Raw genomic sequence first — 15,544 nt, forward strand, 5'->3', positions numbered from 1 at the left:
TTGTTATGCTGAGATTTTTTCCTCTCCCACTGTAGCACATTCCCGTAAATAAATTTCAATTCTATTGCTCTGTAATTTAATAAAAAGCATTTAATGTCACTTCAATCAAATTTAGCAAAAAAAACATTAAATGGGTCAATAACCCAATAAAAGTGACTGATTACATTATTTGACTACAACTTCCTTGTACTTATTGAAATTCTCCTCTAAATGTTTCATAAAATACACAATTTTAGAAACTGACCAATGAAAACAACAATAAAAAAAGGAAACTCCTCTTTAACTTCTCGTTTTGCGATTGGAAAATTAGTTTTAACAGCATACTCAAAATATATTGTAATCCTGATGCATGAAAACTTTATCGCTTTCGAACGCACCCGGGAAAAATCTGTCGAAGTATTGGGAAAAATAATTTTAAATACTGGCTATAAACGCAAAAAATCTGTTCATTTAATTCCGAAAAATCCAATAATCGTGAAACAGAAACTAATTATAACTTGGTAAATTTCCTCCAAATGTTAATCACAATTTCCATTTAACTGAAAGTGAGATAATCGAACGATCACTCAACTGATTATTCTCCAATTTCTATGAAAACGCTTACGCATGCACATGGTTTTGACAGCTGTATATCAGCCATAAGACCAAAAACCGATTAATAGAAAAAAATTATTAAAAATATTTTAGGGAAAACGGCGTTTTCCAGGTGCTTTTTAGCTTAAACGGAAAATTAATATAACCGGCCCAAAAACTTGTTTATAGATAACAAACTCACTCATGCTTGATGAAAAATTTTTTACATAGCCAGTCATAGTATTTTCACGAAACTGCTTTTGAAAAAATTACTTTTAAGCTGGTTCGAATCAGATATTAAAGATAAAAAATACTGCAAAGTCCTTTTTCTTCGATGTGTCCAAAATCCCTATAGCTTATAAGAACATTTAAGATAATAAGTAAAATATCAACTTGTGAAAGAAGAGAAATCCTTACGGACTCTAAAGGCTCTTTCTATTCTGCTTGCTTTGCATAGAAGTCTCTTACAGAGATTTTATTGGTATTCCTGTGGTTTCTGTTCCAAATGTCAACGTTTGTAGGCAAAGGTTTATTTCCTTGGGTATCGTCATCTCTATGATACAGCTCCAATGCTCGGTCCCTGAACTGAAAAATAAAAGAACCACAATAAGGGAGAATCTTTGAGTTTACATAAAGAAACGATACACTTCACAAAAATTATTATCAATCTTATTTTCTATGAAAAACGTTTTCATCGTTAAGTCTTTAAAGTGTCGACTCAATTGTAAAGTATCTCAATTTCTTCGGGAAAAAAAGCAATTCTTACCCACTAGACAACCAGGCACCCGTGCTAAAATATATAACCATACAATTTTGATTAAAAGCTACGTTGAATTGCATAAATGTTATGAAAAGAATAATTACATGGATCAGCGACTAGATGTCCTTGATATCAAGTTTGACGTCATCACCAATGAGTACAAATGGTGCCCAGTACTTCACCTCCTTGAACGTTCCAGATTCTCTCATACATCTCATGGCCTGATTGAGAGCTTCACTTGCCCTCTTGCCTTTAGCAAGAGCATCGTAAAAGAAACTCATGAACTCCAGGGTTCCTTCGTCATCTAACGCCCACAAGGCTACCAAAACAGATCTAGCGCCCGCACCCAGGAATGCTCGGGCGATGCCGACCACACCCTCGGCCATGACCTCCCCACGAGCACTGTGACAACAGCTTAGAACAACCAGTTGCGCCCGCAGCCCAGCTTCCATGACATCTTTCATCGTCAGTAGATAGTCCTTTTCTTTAGGCTGATTGGTTTCTCTTGTAGTGTTTGGTGCCAAGATAACTTCCCCAGTTTCCATTTTACCATGCGCTGCAATATGTACCAAAGCCACTGATGACAGTCGTTTTAACACTTCTCCTTTTGTTGCCATTTCTCCAGTGAGGGGGGAAATACTGAGAATTCGTCCAATCATTTCCGCTTCTTCCCTTGCTCCTGGAAGTTGCACCAAACGTCTTCCCTGATACATGATCTCTTTGAAACATGGGTCGCCAACAAGTAATGCACCACTCTTCATGTGGAACTCAGCTGGGGAATCATTAATCAGTCGTAAGGTCGTCAGGGAAGGAAGCAAACGAATTCTGAATGAATCACTCAGATAAGTTGAATTTGAGTCCATCAATGCCGCGTAAGGCACAAGACAAAATGGACCCTCAGGAACAAATGTAAGCTCGTTGCCTTTCATCAGATCAGCAATAGGAGTAACGATGATGTCATAAAGCTTCTGTAGAGCACTTAAATGTGAGTTCCTTACATCAACTTGAATCATATCGTTCGCCACTTTCTCCGATTTCGGCGAGTAATGAGGAGGATTTTCGCATGCAACAGCATCTCTTGCACCAACCTCTTTCAAGGCAGTTTTGTTCAGTTGCTTGATGAAAAATTCCAATTCCTTCTGATACTTATAATTGTTCACATGTACCTTTCTCGACTGGATATTATCGTCGCTAAGGAAAACCCAGAAGTGAACGTAAGGTCCACTGATGGCTATAAAAATTGTACTTGATGGAACAAAACTAAGGAGAGCGAACGAAAAATCTCTGGGCTGATATTTTGAGGTGAGTAGATCTCTCAGAGCTTGAGCACGTCCTTTCTCTGCGGTGAGAAGAGCATCAACAACTTCACCTTGGATTAGATTTATACGCCACAAGCCTTTGTATGCACTCTTATGCTGATCACGATAAATAATCTTCCACTGATCGTTGAAATGCAGACTCGCCCTGATACTATCAAACGCCTCTACACTAGAGTGAAAGCAGTCAAAGGCCCTCCTTAGTTTACCTTGAAAGACAAAACTTTTTCCAAGACGAGAGAGTGAGAATGCCTCTCCGGCCTTGTCTCCCACTTCTTTAGCAATTTCTAGATGACGTTGATGGTACTCGATTGCTGTTTTGAACTGTCCTAGACTACAATAAGCGCAGCCGAGATTGCCATAACTTTTTCCCTCTCCGGCCTTGTTTCCCACTTCTTTAGCAATTTCTAGATGACGTTGATGGTACTCGATTGCTGTTTTGCACTGTCCTAGACTACAATAAACGCAGCCGAGATTGCCATAACTTGCTCCCTCTCCGGCCTTGTGTCCCACCTCTTTAGCAATTTCTAGATGACGTTGATGGTACTCGATTGCTGTTTTGAACTGTCTTAGACCATAATAAGCGCAGCCGAGATTGCCATAACTTGTTCCCTCTCTGGCCTTGTGTCCCACTTCTTTAGCAATTTGTAGACCACGTTGATGGTACTCGATTGCTGTTTTGAACTGTCCTAGACTATCATAAACGCAGCCGAAATTGCCATAACTTGTTCCCTCTCCGGCCTTGTTTCCCCCTTTTTTAGCAATTTCTAGACCACGTTGATGGTGCTCGATTGCTTTTTTGAACTGACCTAGACTACAATAAGCGCAGCCGAGATTGCCATAACTTGTTCCCTCTCCAGCCTTGTCTCCCACTTCTTTAGCAATTTCTAGACGACGTTGATGATACTCGATTGCTGTTTTGAACTGTCCTAGACTATCATAAGCGCAGCCGAGACTGTTATAACCTTTTCCCTCTCCGGCCTTGTCTCCCACTTCTTTAGCAATTTCTAGATGACGTTGATGGTACTCGATTGCTGTTTTGAACCGTCCTAGACTATCATAAGCGCAGCCGAGATTGCCATAACCTGTTCCCTCTCCGGCCTTGTCTCCCACCTCTTTAGCAATTTCTAGATGACGTTGATGGTACCCGATTCCTGTTTTGAACTGTCCTAGACTATCATAAGCGCAGCCGAGATTGCCATAACCTGTTCCCTCTCCGGCCTTGTCTCCCACTTCTTTAGCAATTTCTAGACCACGTTGATGATACTCGATTGCTGTTTTGAACTGTCCTAGACTATAATAAGCGCAGCCGAGATTGCCATACCCTTTTCCCTCTCCAGCCTTGTCTCCCACTTCTTTAGCAATTTCAACATAACGTTGATGGTTCTCGATTTCTGTTTTGAACTGTCCTAGACTACGATAAGCGCAGCCGAGATTGCCATAACTTGCTCCCTCTCCGGCCTTGTGTCCCACCTCTTTAGCAATTTCTAGATGACGTTGATGGTACTCGATAGCTGTTTTGAACTGTCCTAGACTATAATAAGCGCAGCCGAGATTGCCATAACTTGTTCCCTCTCCGGCCTTGTCTCCCACTTCTTTAGCAATTTCTAGATGACGTTGATGGTACTCGATTGCTGTTTTGAACTGTCCTAGACTACGATTAGCGCAGCCGAGATTGCCATAACTTGTTCCCTCTCTGGCCTTGTCTCCCACTTCTTTAGCAATTTCTAGACGACGTTGATGGTACTCGATTGCTGTTTTGAACTGTCCTAGACTATAATAAGCGCAGCCGAGATTGCCATACCCTTTTCCCTCTCCAGCCTTGTCTCCCACTTCTTTAGCAATTTCAACATAACGTTGATGGTTCTCGATTTCTGTTTTGAACTGTCCTAGACTATCATAAGCGCAGCCGAGATTGCCATAACTTGTTCCCTCTCCGGCCTTGTCTCCCACTTCTTTAGCAATTTCTAGATGACGTTGATGGTACTCGATTGCTGTTTTGAACTGTCCTAGACTATAATAAGCGCAGCCGAGATTGCCATAACTTGTTCCCTCTCCGGCCTTGTCTCCCACTTCTTTAGCAATTTCTAGACGACGTTGATGGTACTCGATTGCTGTTTTGAACTGTCCTAGACTATAATAAGCGCAGCCGAGATTGCCATACCCTTTTCCCTCTCCGGCCTTGTCTAGCACTTCTTTAGCAATTTCTAGACGACGTTGATGGTACTCGATTGCTGTTTTGAACTGTCCTAGACTATTATAAGCGCAGCCGAGACTGTTATAACCTGTTCCCTCTCCGGCCTTGTCTCCCACTTCTTTAGCAACTTCTAGACGACGTTGATAGTACTCGATTGCTGTTTTGAACTGTCCTAGACTATCATAAGCGCAGCCGAGATTGCCATAACCTTTCCCCTCTCCAGCCTTGTCTCCCACCTCTTTAGCAATTTCTCGATGACGTTGATGGTACCCGATTGCTGTTTTGAACTGTCCTTGACTACAATAAGCGCAGCCGAGATTGCCATAACCTGTTCCCTCTCCGGCCTTATCTCCCACTTCTTTAGCAATTTCTATATGACGTTGATGGTTCTCGATTGCTGTTTTGAACTGTCCTAGACTACGATAAGCGCAGCCGAGATTGCCATAACTTGCTCCCTCTCCGGCCTTGTCTCCCACTTCTTTAGCAATTTCTAGATGACGTTGATGGTACTCGATAGCTGTTTTGAACTGTCCTAGACTATAATAAGCGCAGCCGAGATTGCCATAACTTGTTCCCTCTCCGGCCTTGTCTCCCACTTCTTTAGCAATTTCTAGATGACGTTGATGGTACTCGATTGCTGTTTTGAACTGTCCTAGACTACGATTAGCGCAGCCGAGATTGCCATAACTTGTTCCCTCTCTGGCCTTGTCTCCCACTTCTTTAGCAATTTGTAGACCACGTTGATGATACTTGATTGCCGTTTTGAACTGTCCTAGATCACCATAAGCTTTTCCAAGATGGCTACAATGGATTCCCTCTTCGGCCTTTCCTATCTCTACTGGAACCAGAAACGTTTTTCTCTCGTCAATCTTGAAACGGGTCAAGAATAAATAGCTGATGACGTGACGTGAGAAAGTTTCAATAATAATGAGAATATTATACAACCGGCTGGGAAATTTTTTGCATATGATTGGCCGGGAGCAGTGGTATTTTAGTCAAATTTGAATCACTTAATTGTTTAAGTAGCATTTTTAACGGTAAATGAAATTATGTTGTTTTGAAAGAACTGCAAGAGCGCAAGGAAAATGCAGCAAATATAAACATCATGAAAAGCACGATGTGGCCTACAGTCTGGAAAAAGTGGGCTGAAGCGAAAGGATTCAGTCCGAATATTTTGAGCCACGAGATCAAGAAATTTGATATGAATCTGAAGAGGTTATTAACTGAGAAAGAAGGACAATTTCGTGCAATGAGCCACACAGTTTGCGGGTATTGGTAACATCACTGGAAGGTCATTTAATTTTGAAAAATCACTCGGGGTGTTTTTCCTCAAATACCCCTTGTAACCATGTTATTCCACATAAAAACCTTGGAATTGGACATACGTGACCAGCGGGGGTTTATCTGGATGATTTGCTATCTTAACAATACTCTTATTAGATTGAGTATTACGAGCTTTCTAACCGCAATTATCTTTTTAGTTTCGGGCGTCCTACTGTTTTCTTGTAGTGACACGGACGAGGAGCATTCTGTTTAATCTCTGCGAATTCAATATTATGGCCCCTTCTGTTCAGTAAAGTTTTGTGGAAATGATCTTTGAAAATACTGTAGTTTCTAATAGGCGTCAGTGAACACTGCTTGCATTGCCTTACGCATTACATTTGAAACACTCGTCAAAGGATACGGCCAATCCCATCTGCAACCAGCTCCTTATCTCTTCAAGCAAGGATAGCTCGACACAAGCACTGGCTCCTGAGAAGGTAATAATGAGCGTCGCAAGGTAAATAATTCATTACCGTCAACATCTAAATGTATCCAGAATATCAACTCACACCCCATTCACACTAGCAAAACATGTTTAGTTGAACATGGTTTTCTGACTGAAAATCAGAAACAGAGAACTGGAAAGCTGAATTTTCCATCTAAATAATCGCTAACTTGTATTTCAAATGTGTTACATTTTAAGACGATAAACAAGGGGTTTGTGGAGCTTCTATGAAGAACAAAAATCAGACCGTGTTTGACAAAACAGCTTTAAATCATGTTTGAGCTTTCGATAGGTTTTGACTTGGTATGGAAAATAGTTTTTACCTACGTGGCAGATATTGATGCGTTAGATATCATTGACACCCGAGGTACAGTCAGCTGCCTTAATCTATACAGTTCCCTTGGAAGAAATCTCAGAAAAGAGGTTAGATGACTCATAGCTTAAACACGAACCTTTCTTTATCGCTTTGACCAAAGTGGGTTCCAATTGAACGGCAACTGTTACATCATTAAGACATTCTTCGTAGTTTTCTGTGGAATTCAATAATTACGTGTAAGTCGTCATCGCACGTCGATTTGCGTGCTAATAATACAATGCAAAAATTTCAGCGTGCTTATTGGCTGAGAACACGTCAATTAATCCCAAACAGAGTAGAAAGTTGAAGTTAAGTGCAGAAAGTCGAGGTTAAATTAATTGACAGGTAAGCCGCGAAAGCAAAACAAAACATAATGAAGAAAGTAGCAACGTTTTAACTCAAAGTTTGAGGGAGAATGCTAAAACTAAAAACGCACAACAAAGGAACAAAAACTGGCTACCAGTCTGGCTTACAACAACGAATATGAAAGTATAAACCGGAGGCCCCCAATAAAATTATCGATGAATTTTACGCAACATTTTGCACGAAAGACGGGGGAGATTGCGAGAGTGATAACGTTCGTGTGATGGTTACTGCTGTCGATGGATACATAACAGAGGTAAGGTACAAACGCTCAATTATTCTCTGGAGAGGTTTAAAAAGTTTGAAGCAAATTATTGAAAAAAAGCTCAACTACTTTGGCAACAATTGGCGAGCCTTGACACGAAATAAAGACACTAAAAAGGGAAACAGAGTCATATTTTTGCTTGCATGTTTTATCTGGTAATCACATGATATTTCGCGTGCAATTTGGAATAAATTATCAATCGTAAATTTTTAACGACTACAAATTACCCTCGCCCTGGTGCTTGTGCAATTTGGACAGGCTTTGAAAACCTTACTTGCGATAATTCTCAAATTGCACTGGAAATCATTGTGGGTTGTGTGTGTCAAGTTAAATGCAGAAAATTGAGCTAAGCTATTGGTGGGAATATAGTCACGAGACTATTCCCATAAATTTACGTTATCTACTTAGTTGATAGTACTAAATTGCCCAGCGCCACACACGGTTTTTGCTACTTGCCCCTTGGCTATGGATATTTTGAAATTGGAAACTGCATGAGTAGGGTCACGAGCAACTAACACTGGGAGTTCATGTTAGGCAATTCTACGCACATCAAAGATTTCGTTTTACGGATAAATATCAAAGGAAGCATCTCTACGTTTCTTTTGTATCATTTTTGTACCACACAGAATTTGGCTTCTTAGGCTGAGAAAGCCGACTCATATCCACATTATCTGACTACGATATTCCAAACTTTTTCATTAAAATTTCCGTCAGGAAACGAGATGCTTAGTAATAAGAACAAAAACATTTATTTTTGTTATTTGCAACCTTGAACATCTAAATAAAGATGAACAGATGATTTGGATTTGGAAATTTCGTTTTTTAAAGCTTTTGTTTGTCTTAAAGTGTATGGCCCTTCAATGCGTCCATCCCTTCGAAGCTTCAATATCAACGACTCAGTTCGTAACTGAGGAAATCTCTGAGCCGTTATCTCTTTTATGGAGCTAAAAGAATCCTATGATTCTCAGAATGTTGTTATTTAGAGCGAGTTCTAAGATTAGAAAATTTTGACTAGTTCTGCTATTTGGCAATGAGATCTTCCTTTTGGCCCATGCCTTATGCCAAAATTTTACCATTCAAATCTCCGATATCATTGTTAATGTCACACATGCCAGTGATTCCAAGCTTATTCTCGAGGAAAATGTCTCCTCTGGAGACAATTTGCACAAAAGCGAGTCACAACGATTGGCGAGGTTGGACGTAATGCCGTGTAAGAGGGCTATAATCTTGGATTATTAAAAAATGCGATAGGGACTTCTCAAAAATGCAATGAAAGATTACTTAAGAATTATTTCTTTTAAGGAGCATTTCCGCGTATTTGTTATACATGAAATGTTCATTTTGCCGATTTCATTTGGATAATGAAGTGAGGAAAGATGCACAAAGTGCAGGAAAAGACAACAGGAGTGGATAAAATCCTGTTTGAAATGGGTACAGATTGTTTATCTCGTTATTTCGGCTATGTAAAGATTTTAGAAGTTTCAAAAACAATTCTTACCCAAATGGAAATAAGCTGCTGCCCTGTTGCTGTAAAGCTTGGCGTTCAGCCGTATATCTTTGCAGTTCACTTGAAGTCCTTCCGCGTAGAAGTTTATCGCCTCCTTAGTTTCTCCTTGTTTGTATTTCTTGTTACCTTCCTCGAGACATTCTTTTGCTATGCCTGAAAACACATCGGCTTAGTGTTAATAAGTTAGTGATGAATAAAGCGACCCTTGACGGATAATGCAAACTTTTGCTTAACAAAGTAGATTGTAGGTCATAAAGAAACTTAAAATTCTACCAAAATAAAAGGAATTCGGAGACGATTATTCGCGCATTTCACTATTTGCTCACGTAAAATAAACTCAGTAAATGGGAGTCTTAACTGTAGCACATCTACTGAGTTTAATTGAATCGATTGTTATTTCGGTCGTGAATATTTCACAGAAACCTCTTCTATACTATTAACTGAGGATTCGCTCGATTAGGAGGCATAAGTGAAGTCTGATAAAAATATGGTCCTTCCACTTTGTTGTTCTCTTGACAGCCGTTCTTTGGAGTGTTACGCTACGTCCCCCCCTGCGAAATCCTAAACACGGATGCGAAGGAAAATAGCGGTCAACCTTTGGGCATGCGCAAGGGGATCAATTCAGACCGGCTGCGCACCAATTTCCCGCGCAAAAATGAGAAACACGATCGCTGTCTTGCAAAATAAGAAAAAGAAAATTGAAACATTCATCTGAAATCTGGGAAAGGAAACAAAAGTAGAGAAAAAGAAAACTTAAGTATTTTTGTTTCCTGTTGATTTACCTTTCTATTTTGAGGTCTACCAAAATAGTTGTACGGTTTTGAAACAAGATACGTGACTGACTGTCTTTTTTGGTTGTTTTCAGCTCTTGTGAGACAACTTGGGTTCTGATAGCCTTGATGCACCTCACCTAGTTTTGCAATATCAGTAAACGTGCAGACGTTTGACCGCTGTGCTTTGCGTTTTAGACTATCGATTGTGAGCTTCCAAGAACATTCTATTCCGAGGAGTTGACAAGTAATTTGAGATAAATCAGGACATATGAAATTATTCATCCATGACTGGAGAATTAAAAAAATACCTAGGGGCGTATCTCAAAGAATCTAATCCCCCACCTCTTAAAAGGTTATCGTATACACCAAGTCTTGTCTCACTTGAAGTAACTTGACTTTCGTTTGACGCTGAAATTAACAAAAATATACTTTTTTTATTTTATGACACATATGTGCAATTCCAACCGGTGCTTTAGTTCGCTTTTTCCCTTTTCGTTCGCTGGAAAATCAGCGTTTCATTTGTTTCCTAAAACCTTCAAGTGTAAACGGTCCAAAAAAGCTGCACCGAACAAAACATGCAATTACTTACTCGATTATCATATAGCCGTCTTACTGAATTATTTTCTCTCACCTGTGACCGGAAGCTCATTGTTTAAGTCCAGATCCTTTCCTGCTGTTGGGGGATTACCTTCCGCCATAGCTGGAAAATAAAATGAAATTGATTGTACTGCGCTAAAGAACATCGTCACAAGATAAAAAAGTTGACGCAAATGAAGGTAATTTAAAGAGAGCACAATAGACCACCTGTGTCTGATACTAAGATATAACAAAAGAATGAGAATTTCAAGGTTTTCGTCGTCACACTACTGTGGTCTCATGACCACACGAGTTAAATTCCACTTCTAATTTCATGTTTGTTTGTTCGTTTGTTTGGTTGGTTTCGATACATCGTTCAAGGCTCTCCGTTTCTAAACATGATCAACCTAATTGTACGCAAATAAGCATAGAAAATTCTTTACTTTAAGAGAATTATTGAAATTTGTTTGCGTCGATTAATTTAAAGTTTCAACATTCCCTTCTAAGGCAATATCTCTGGCATTTAAACTTTTGAAGATTCGCTCTTTAAAATTCCCCCCTGGGCCAAATTGCGTTCAAATGTCGTATCCAACCGCCAGATTCGATGGTCAAATGCTCCTTTTAAAGAAAAAATCATTAAAAAGAGAGAAAAGGCCTGGTGCCTGGCCTTATCTTAAAACTGTGAAAGATCATGATGATGCAGTTGCCTCCAATACTGAGTGCGTTGTGCTGGTGTGAGCGCAAATCAAATTTGTATCTCCTCTATAACAAAAATTTAAACTTGAGAGTACTCCGCTGGAGAGACTTGATAGTTTCGGTTCAAATTTCCCACCTCACCCGGGCACGTTTCAAATCCTGCACCCCCGGAGTGCCTTTTGTGTCAAATTCCCCACTCCCTGGGTACGGACCACTGTCAAATACCCGAAGGTTGCCGGGGAGGGGTGGGGGGATGTCACCGCTTGGAGTTGAACGGCGCATTTTACAAACGCTGAACACAGTCAGGGGTTCGTACAACTATCACAAGTTCCGTCAACGCCCCGCGGCCTATTATACAAAGAAACGTGTTTCCAGATGGCCATCTAAACCTACCTATCCGTCAATTGGAGCGAGAGAAGGATTTAAATTATTTTATGTAGAGCCTCGAAAAATTTCCAAAGCTCTGGTTAGTTTAAGTTGTCAGTGTGTTTAACCAAAGTCAAGAGTTCGAGAGAATTAAATATTCCACAAATTTTCGTTTAGAGGCGCTCAGTAATTATGAATGATCTGAAGCCACAAGCCCTTTAAAATATTGTTGAGGAAAGTCTTGTTTTTTCAGTTCGATTTTATTTTGATCCAAAAGTCGCTCAGTAAGATGTTATTTGGAGGGACTGGATTAATGGTGCAAGTTAATCTTTTGATCGGGAAAACAGTTGCCTGCGATAACTGAATCAAAAACAAGTTGAGAACCAACGCTGCATACAGGCTCTTGCATATCTTGATCTTGTAAGCCATTGAGAGAATCTACCGTTGACCATAAGAGCAGAAACCGAAATGAAACCGGGAAAATCTTTTGATATGGCAAAAATGGAGAGAACTTTAAAAATATCTGTAAACGCATTGCTGAGAAAAAAATTTGTCGCTGTATAAATCTGATAAATCTACATTTTTATCCTCCAAGGACGATGTAAATAGTAAAACACATTTGCCGGCTACTTTTATCCGTTATTGCGCAAAAAAAGCATTTCTGGCAAAACAGGTTAGAATTATATGACTAATACGCAATTATTATTGTTCAAGGCAATGATTTAGTTCCTGTCAGTGATTTGATCATTGGCGTGGAAAATTTCGAAGACGATCGAGGTCGAATGATGTTCGCATGCCACCGGAAAAACCGAAAAAGATAAATGGTGACGCGAAGTTTTGTTTACATACATGATCAATAATTTGTTATCAATATGGTATTTTAGGGTTAAATTTTTTCACTTTTGTTAGATCTTTTTGACGTTACCCTAGTTTCCCCTCTATTATTATATTTTCCTGTGTAGTGAGACCCACGAGCGAGCAAAACGAATCTTGTGATCGGCTATCCTAAAGGGTAAAATGTGCTTTCTCTGGACTTCCATAAATGAACTCGCAAAAAAGAAATAATTTGCTTGTAACCGGTCCAATACTTTGTAATTTTGTAACCAGACGTTTGTTTGCCATAAAAAAAGGGTTTTGCAGCAGTTTTAGCTACAACGGGGCCGAAATTTTGTCTCCATTTTAGTCAAAATAAAGACAACCATAACGAGTACATATGTTACAACCTCTTGGTTTGTATAATTTTTCTATGCAATAAATCCTTTATTGACAAAGCCTTTGTCTCCCTCTTTAACAATGCAGAGAAGGAACTTGGCCGATATACAGCCTTCTTACGCTCGGGCTCGAAGAGTAGCGCAACTATAGGGGTATACGTGTAATGAACTTCAATATAGATGTTTTTTAGTACCTGTTAAACTGCCATCCTCTGAATCCGTTTATCCTCAAAAATATGTCATTTTTATTTTTGCATGCCTAAAAATATCAAGAATAATATGTTTTGTTTTATTACAATTTCGATGAAAATATGAAAGATTTCATATTCACGGGTAAATACCAAATTCCTTCTAATGTCTAGTTTAGAGATTAAGATTGCTCTTCTACTTCACGCAAGTTCGTTTAATTGCTTGTTTCTTCGTTTTGGTCTTGTTTGATACTATATATATATATATATCTACATATTTTGATATTTTTGTATTCTGATCAGTCCATCCTGCGATTTAGTCATTTATCTTTCGGTGGAGAACACTCGCCATTCGCAGTTCAAAATCCCCTTTTTTCTCTTAGCAGTACAGACTCTATTAAAGGCAAATGAAATTGAATCGAAAAAGGATGGAGACAACCCACGAGTCATATTATTTTTGTACCAAGAGGACATATTCTTTTGATTGCACAGATTTATTTTATAAGAATAATTTCACCCATAAAATCACAACAATATTACAAGTGCTGCCCTTGTTTTTCTAATGAATTTTCTCGCAAAGATCCCAACCCATTAATCTAATTCTCACCTTCAGCTCTGACTTGTGAAAATGTGATTTCCCTCACAGGTGTGTAACAAAATGATAAACTTGGTAACAAGAGCAGTTTCGAAGAAGCTGAATATTATTATGAGCTTATCGAACTGGAAACAGAAAATGATGCATTACTCGTCATGGATTTATTTTGTGGGCATTGTATTTCACTTTTCAATCGCCAAGTTGGGACTGGACGTCAAATAAATTTATAGCTTTTCATTTTCGTCAGAGCGGAGTATGGCACAAATATAATTGTAATGCTGTGTCTAAATGCCCAGCAGCCAAGCCCTGTCTTATGGACTAAATGTCTGACAGTCAGAAATGCTACCGAAAGGTTCTTTTAAGCTTCTTAAGAGTATCGCACCTTAATCCATGCAGATGTTTATTTAGAAATGTCGACGGATATCAAAAGTTGTTATTTCTTTTTTTAGCAAGCGAATCTTAGTCGAGTCTCACGTGCAGAGCGTTTGATGCGCTCGTGAAGTCATTCCTAAACCGTTTCCGGTTTACTGTCACGTGCTCGTTACACTCAACATCAAGGAGGCATCAAGAGCCGTCACGCGACAAGCAAGAGCTGCCAGTAGCTACTGTTAAGAATAACAAGCAGAAATAAAACCCCTCGACAGAGAGGCTCAAGCGCATATTATTAAGTTAACACGGACCAAGAATTGCGATACTTTTTTCATGTGCACCAAATAAAAAATTAAAAATAATCACTTGATGGCAAGCAAACGTGAAGCACACTTGAAACAGAAATCTCTCCGTGACTTGATTTTACTTCATACCTTAACGACATCGAAACAATTTTTTTACAAATCTTCAAATGAAGAATTCAGGAAGTTAGAAGTGAACCCTATATTAGAGAAAACAGTCTCATTTGTTTCATTTTTTGAGGTGTTTTATCCATTCCAATGTAATTCTCTCCACAGAAATAAAGGACTAAGTATTAACAAGAGAATGTAAATTATTTTATTCTCGTAACATTACAAATAAATTGGTATAATTTAGGTTGCTTACGTTAAAAATTTTAAATGGCAGCGGCAGAAGAATCTGTCACAAGCGACAACTTGAGGACGCAATACATTCATAAATATAGGCCTGCTACTCGTGTAAGAGTTAAATTTTAGGATGGGGGGGGGGGGGTTGGGTGGAGAAAGAACACTGAGAAGCCTATTTTCCACTGTTTCATCGGTGGGATCTGGGACAATTTTCCGTCATTCCGTCTTCTAAGATTTGGGGCACTGTTACCTGCCAGTCCATCTTCTAGGATTTGAGACAATTTTTCCGCCATTCCGTCATTTCGCCTTCCATCAGGGAATTGTTCAGACTAGACAATTTCTTCGAACCCGTAACTTTTGGCCCGGTATGGATGGAGCAACAGAAACTATGATGAAAAATTGTTAAACGTGCGTTGTTAATCAGCCTCATAAGAGTCACTGAGCGTAAATATCGAGAATCCGTCGACAGTTGCAAAATTTTGGTATTCATTGGCCGTTTTCCCTCCCCCCCCTCTCCGGTAAAACTATCAAAAATCATGTAACTTCGGCAACTTCCTACGCCACAACATAATGCTGTGCTTGTATATATATTCTTTAGATAAATATTCTTTCTTAGCCCAAGTTCAAAGAAGACAAGGAAGAGTCGTAAAACAGGCTGTTACAAGACATGATTCTTTTTGGCCAATAGATAGTTATTTCTACTGAACAAGGTTACAATCCTTGACAAAATTGTTGATACTTTTCCCCCTCACCCTTCTTAAACGCCTTGTCGACTTCGGTGACGGAAAAAAATTGGACCGTCCTACAGAAATACGAAAAAATTATACTCAACATCGAGAGGTGTTGGGGTGTTTTAATAAAGCGTGATGTGGGTTGCAAACGCAAGTTGACCAATAGCTAACGTTCACGGAAGACTGAAATGAGATCTTTAATCATCGGATTAGATCGACGTAAATCTGGCTGCAAACCAGGTTCAAAGCGAGGCCGGTGGTTGGAAGGGACGCAAAAAGTTTTTTTTC

The 15,544-nt window shown here is 39.3% G+C and overlaps 1 protein-coding gene across 1 annotated transcript; it reads right to left on the bottom strand.

Annotated features, from left to right (window-relative positions):
* Positions 1–1,047: 1,047 nt before the first annotated feature.
* Positions 1,048–10,575, bottom strand: LOC136283765 (tetratricopeptide repeat protein 28-like). Its single transcript, XM_066172964.1, has 8 exons — positions 10,509–10,575; positions 10,220–10,285; positions 9,096–9,257; positions 7,067–7,144; positions 6,499–6,598; positions 3,459–5,740; positions 1,438–3,338; positions 1,048–1,158 (listed from the first exon to the last, which is right to left on the bottom strand). Exons 1-7 carry the CDS (start codon positions 10,573–10,575, stop codon positions 1,450–1,452), a joined length of 4,644 nt encoding a protein of 1,547 aa, XP_066029061.1. The 3' UTR covers positions 1,048–1,158; positions 1,438–1,449.
* Positions 10,576–15,544: the final 4,969 nt, after the last annotated feature.

The sequence above is a fragment of the Pocillopora verrucosa genome, chromosome 10, assembly GCF_036669915.1.
Source record: "Pocillopora verrucosa isolate sample1 chromosome 10, ASM3666991v2, whole genome shotgun sequence".
Lineage (NCBI taxonomy): Eukaryota > Metazoa > Cnidaria > Anthozoa > Scleractinia > Pocilloporidae > Pocillopora > Pocillopora verrucosa.

Coding starts and splice junctions, on each gene's coding strand:
- LOC136283765 (XM_066172964.1), bottom strand. CDS start 10,575: ATGGCGGAAGGTAATCCCCCAACAGCAGGAAAGGATCTGGACTTAAAC. Junction 10,286..10,508: donor CAATGAGCTTCCGGTCACAG/GTGAGAGAAAAT, acceptor TGTTAATTTCAG/CGTCAAACGAAAGTCAAGTT. Junction 5,741..6,498: donor GAGTGTTTCAAATGTAATGC/GTAAGGCAATGC, acceptor TCACGTCATCAG/CTATTTATTCTTGACCCGTT.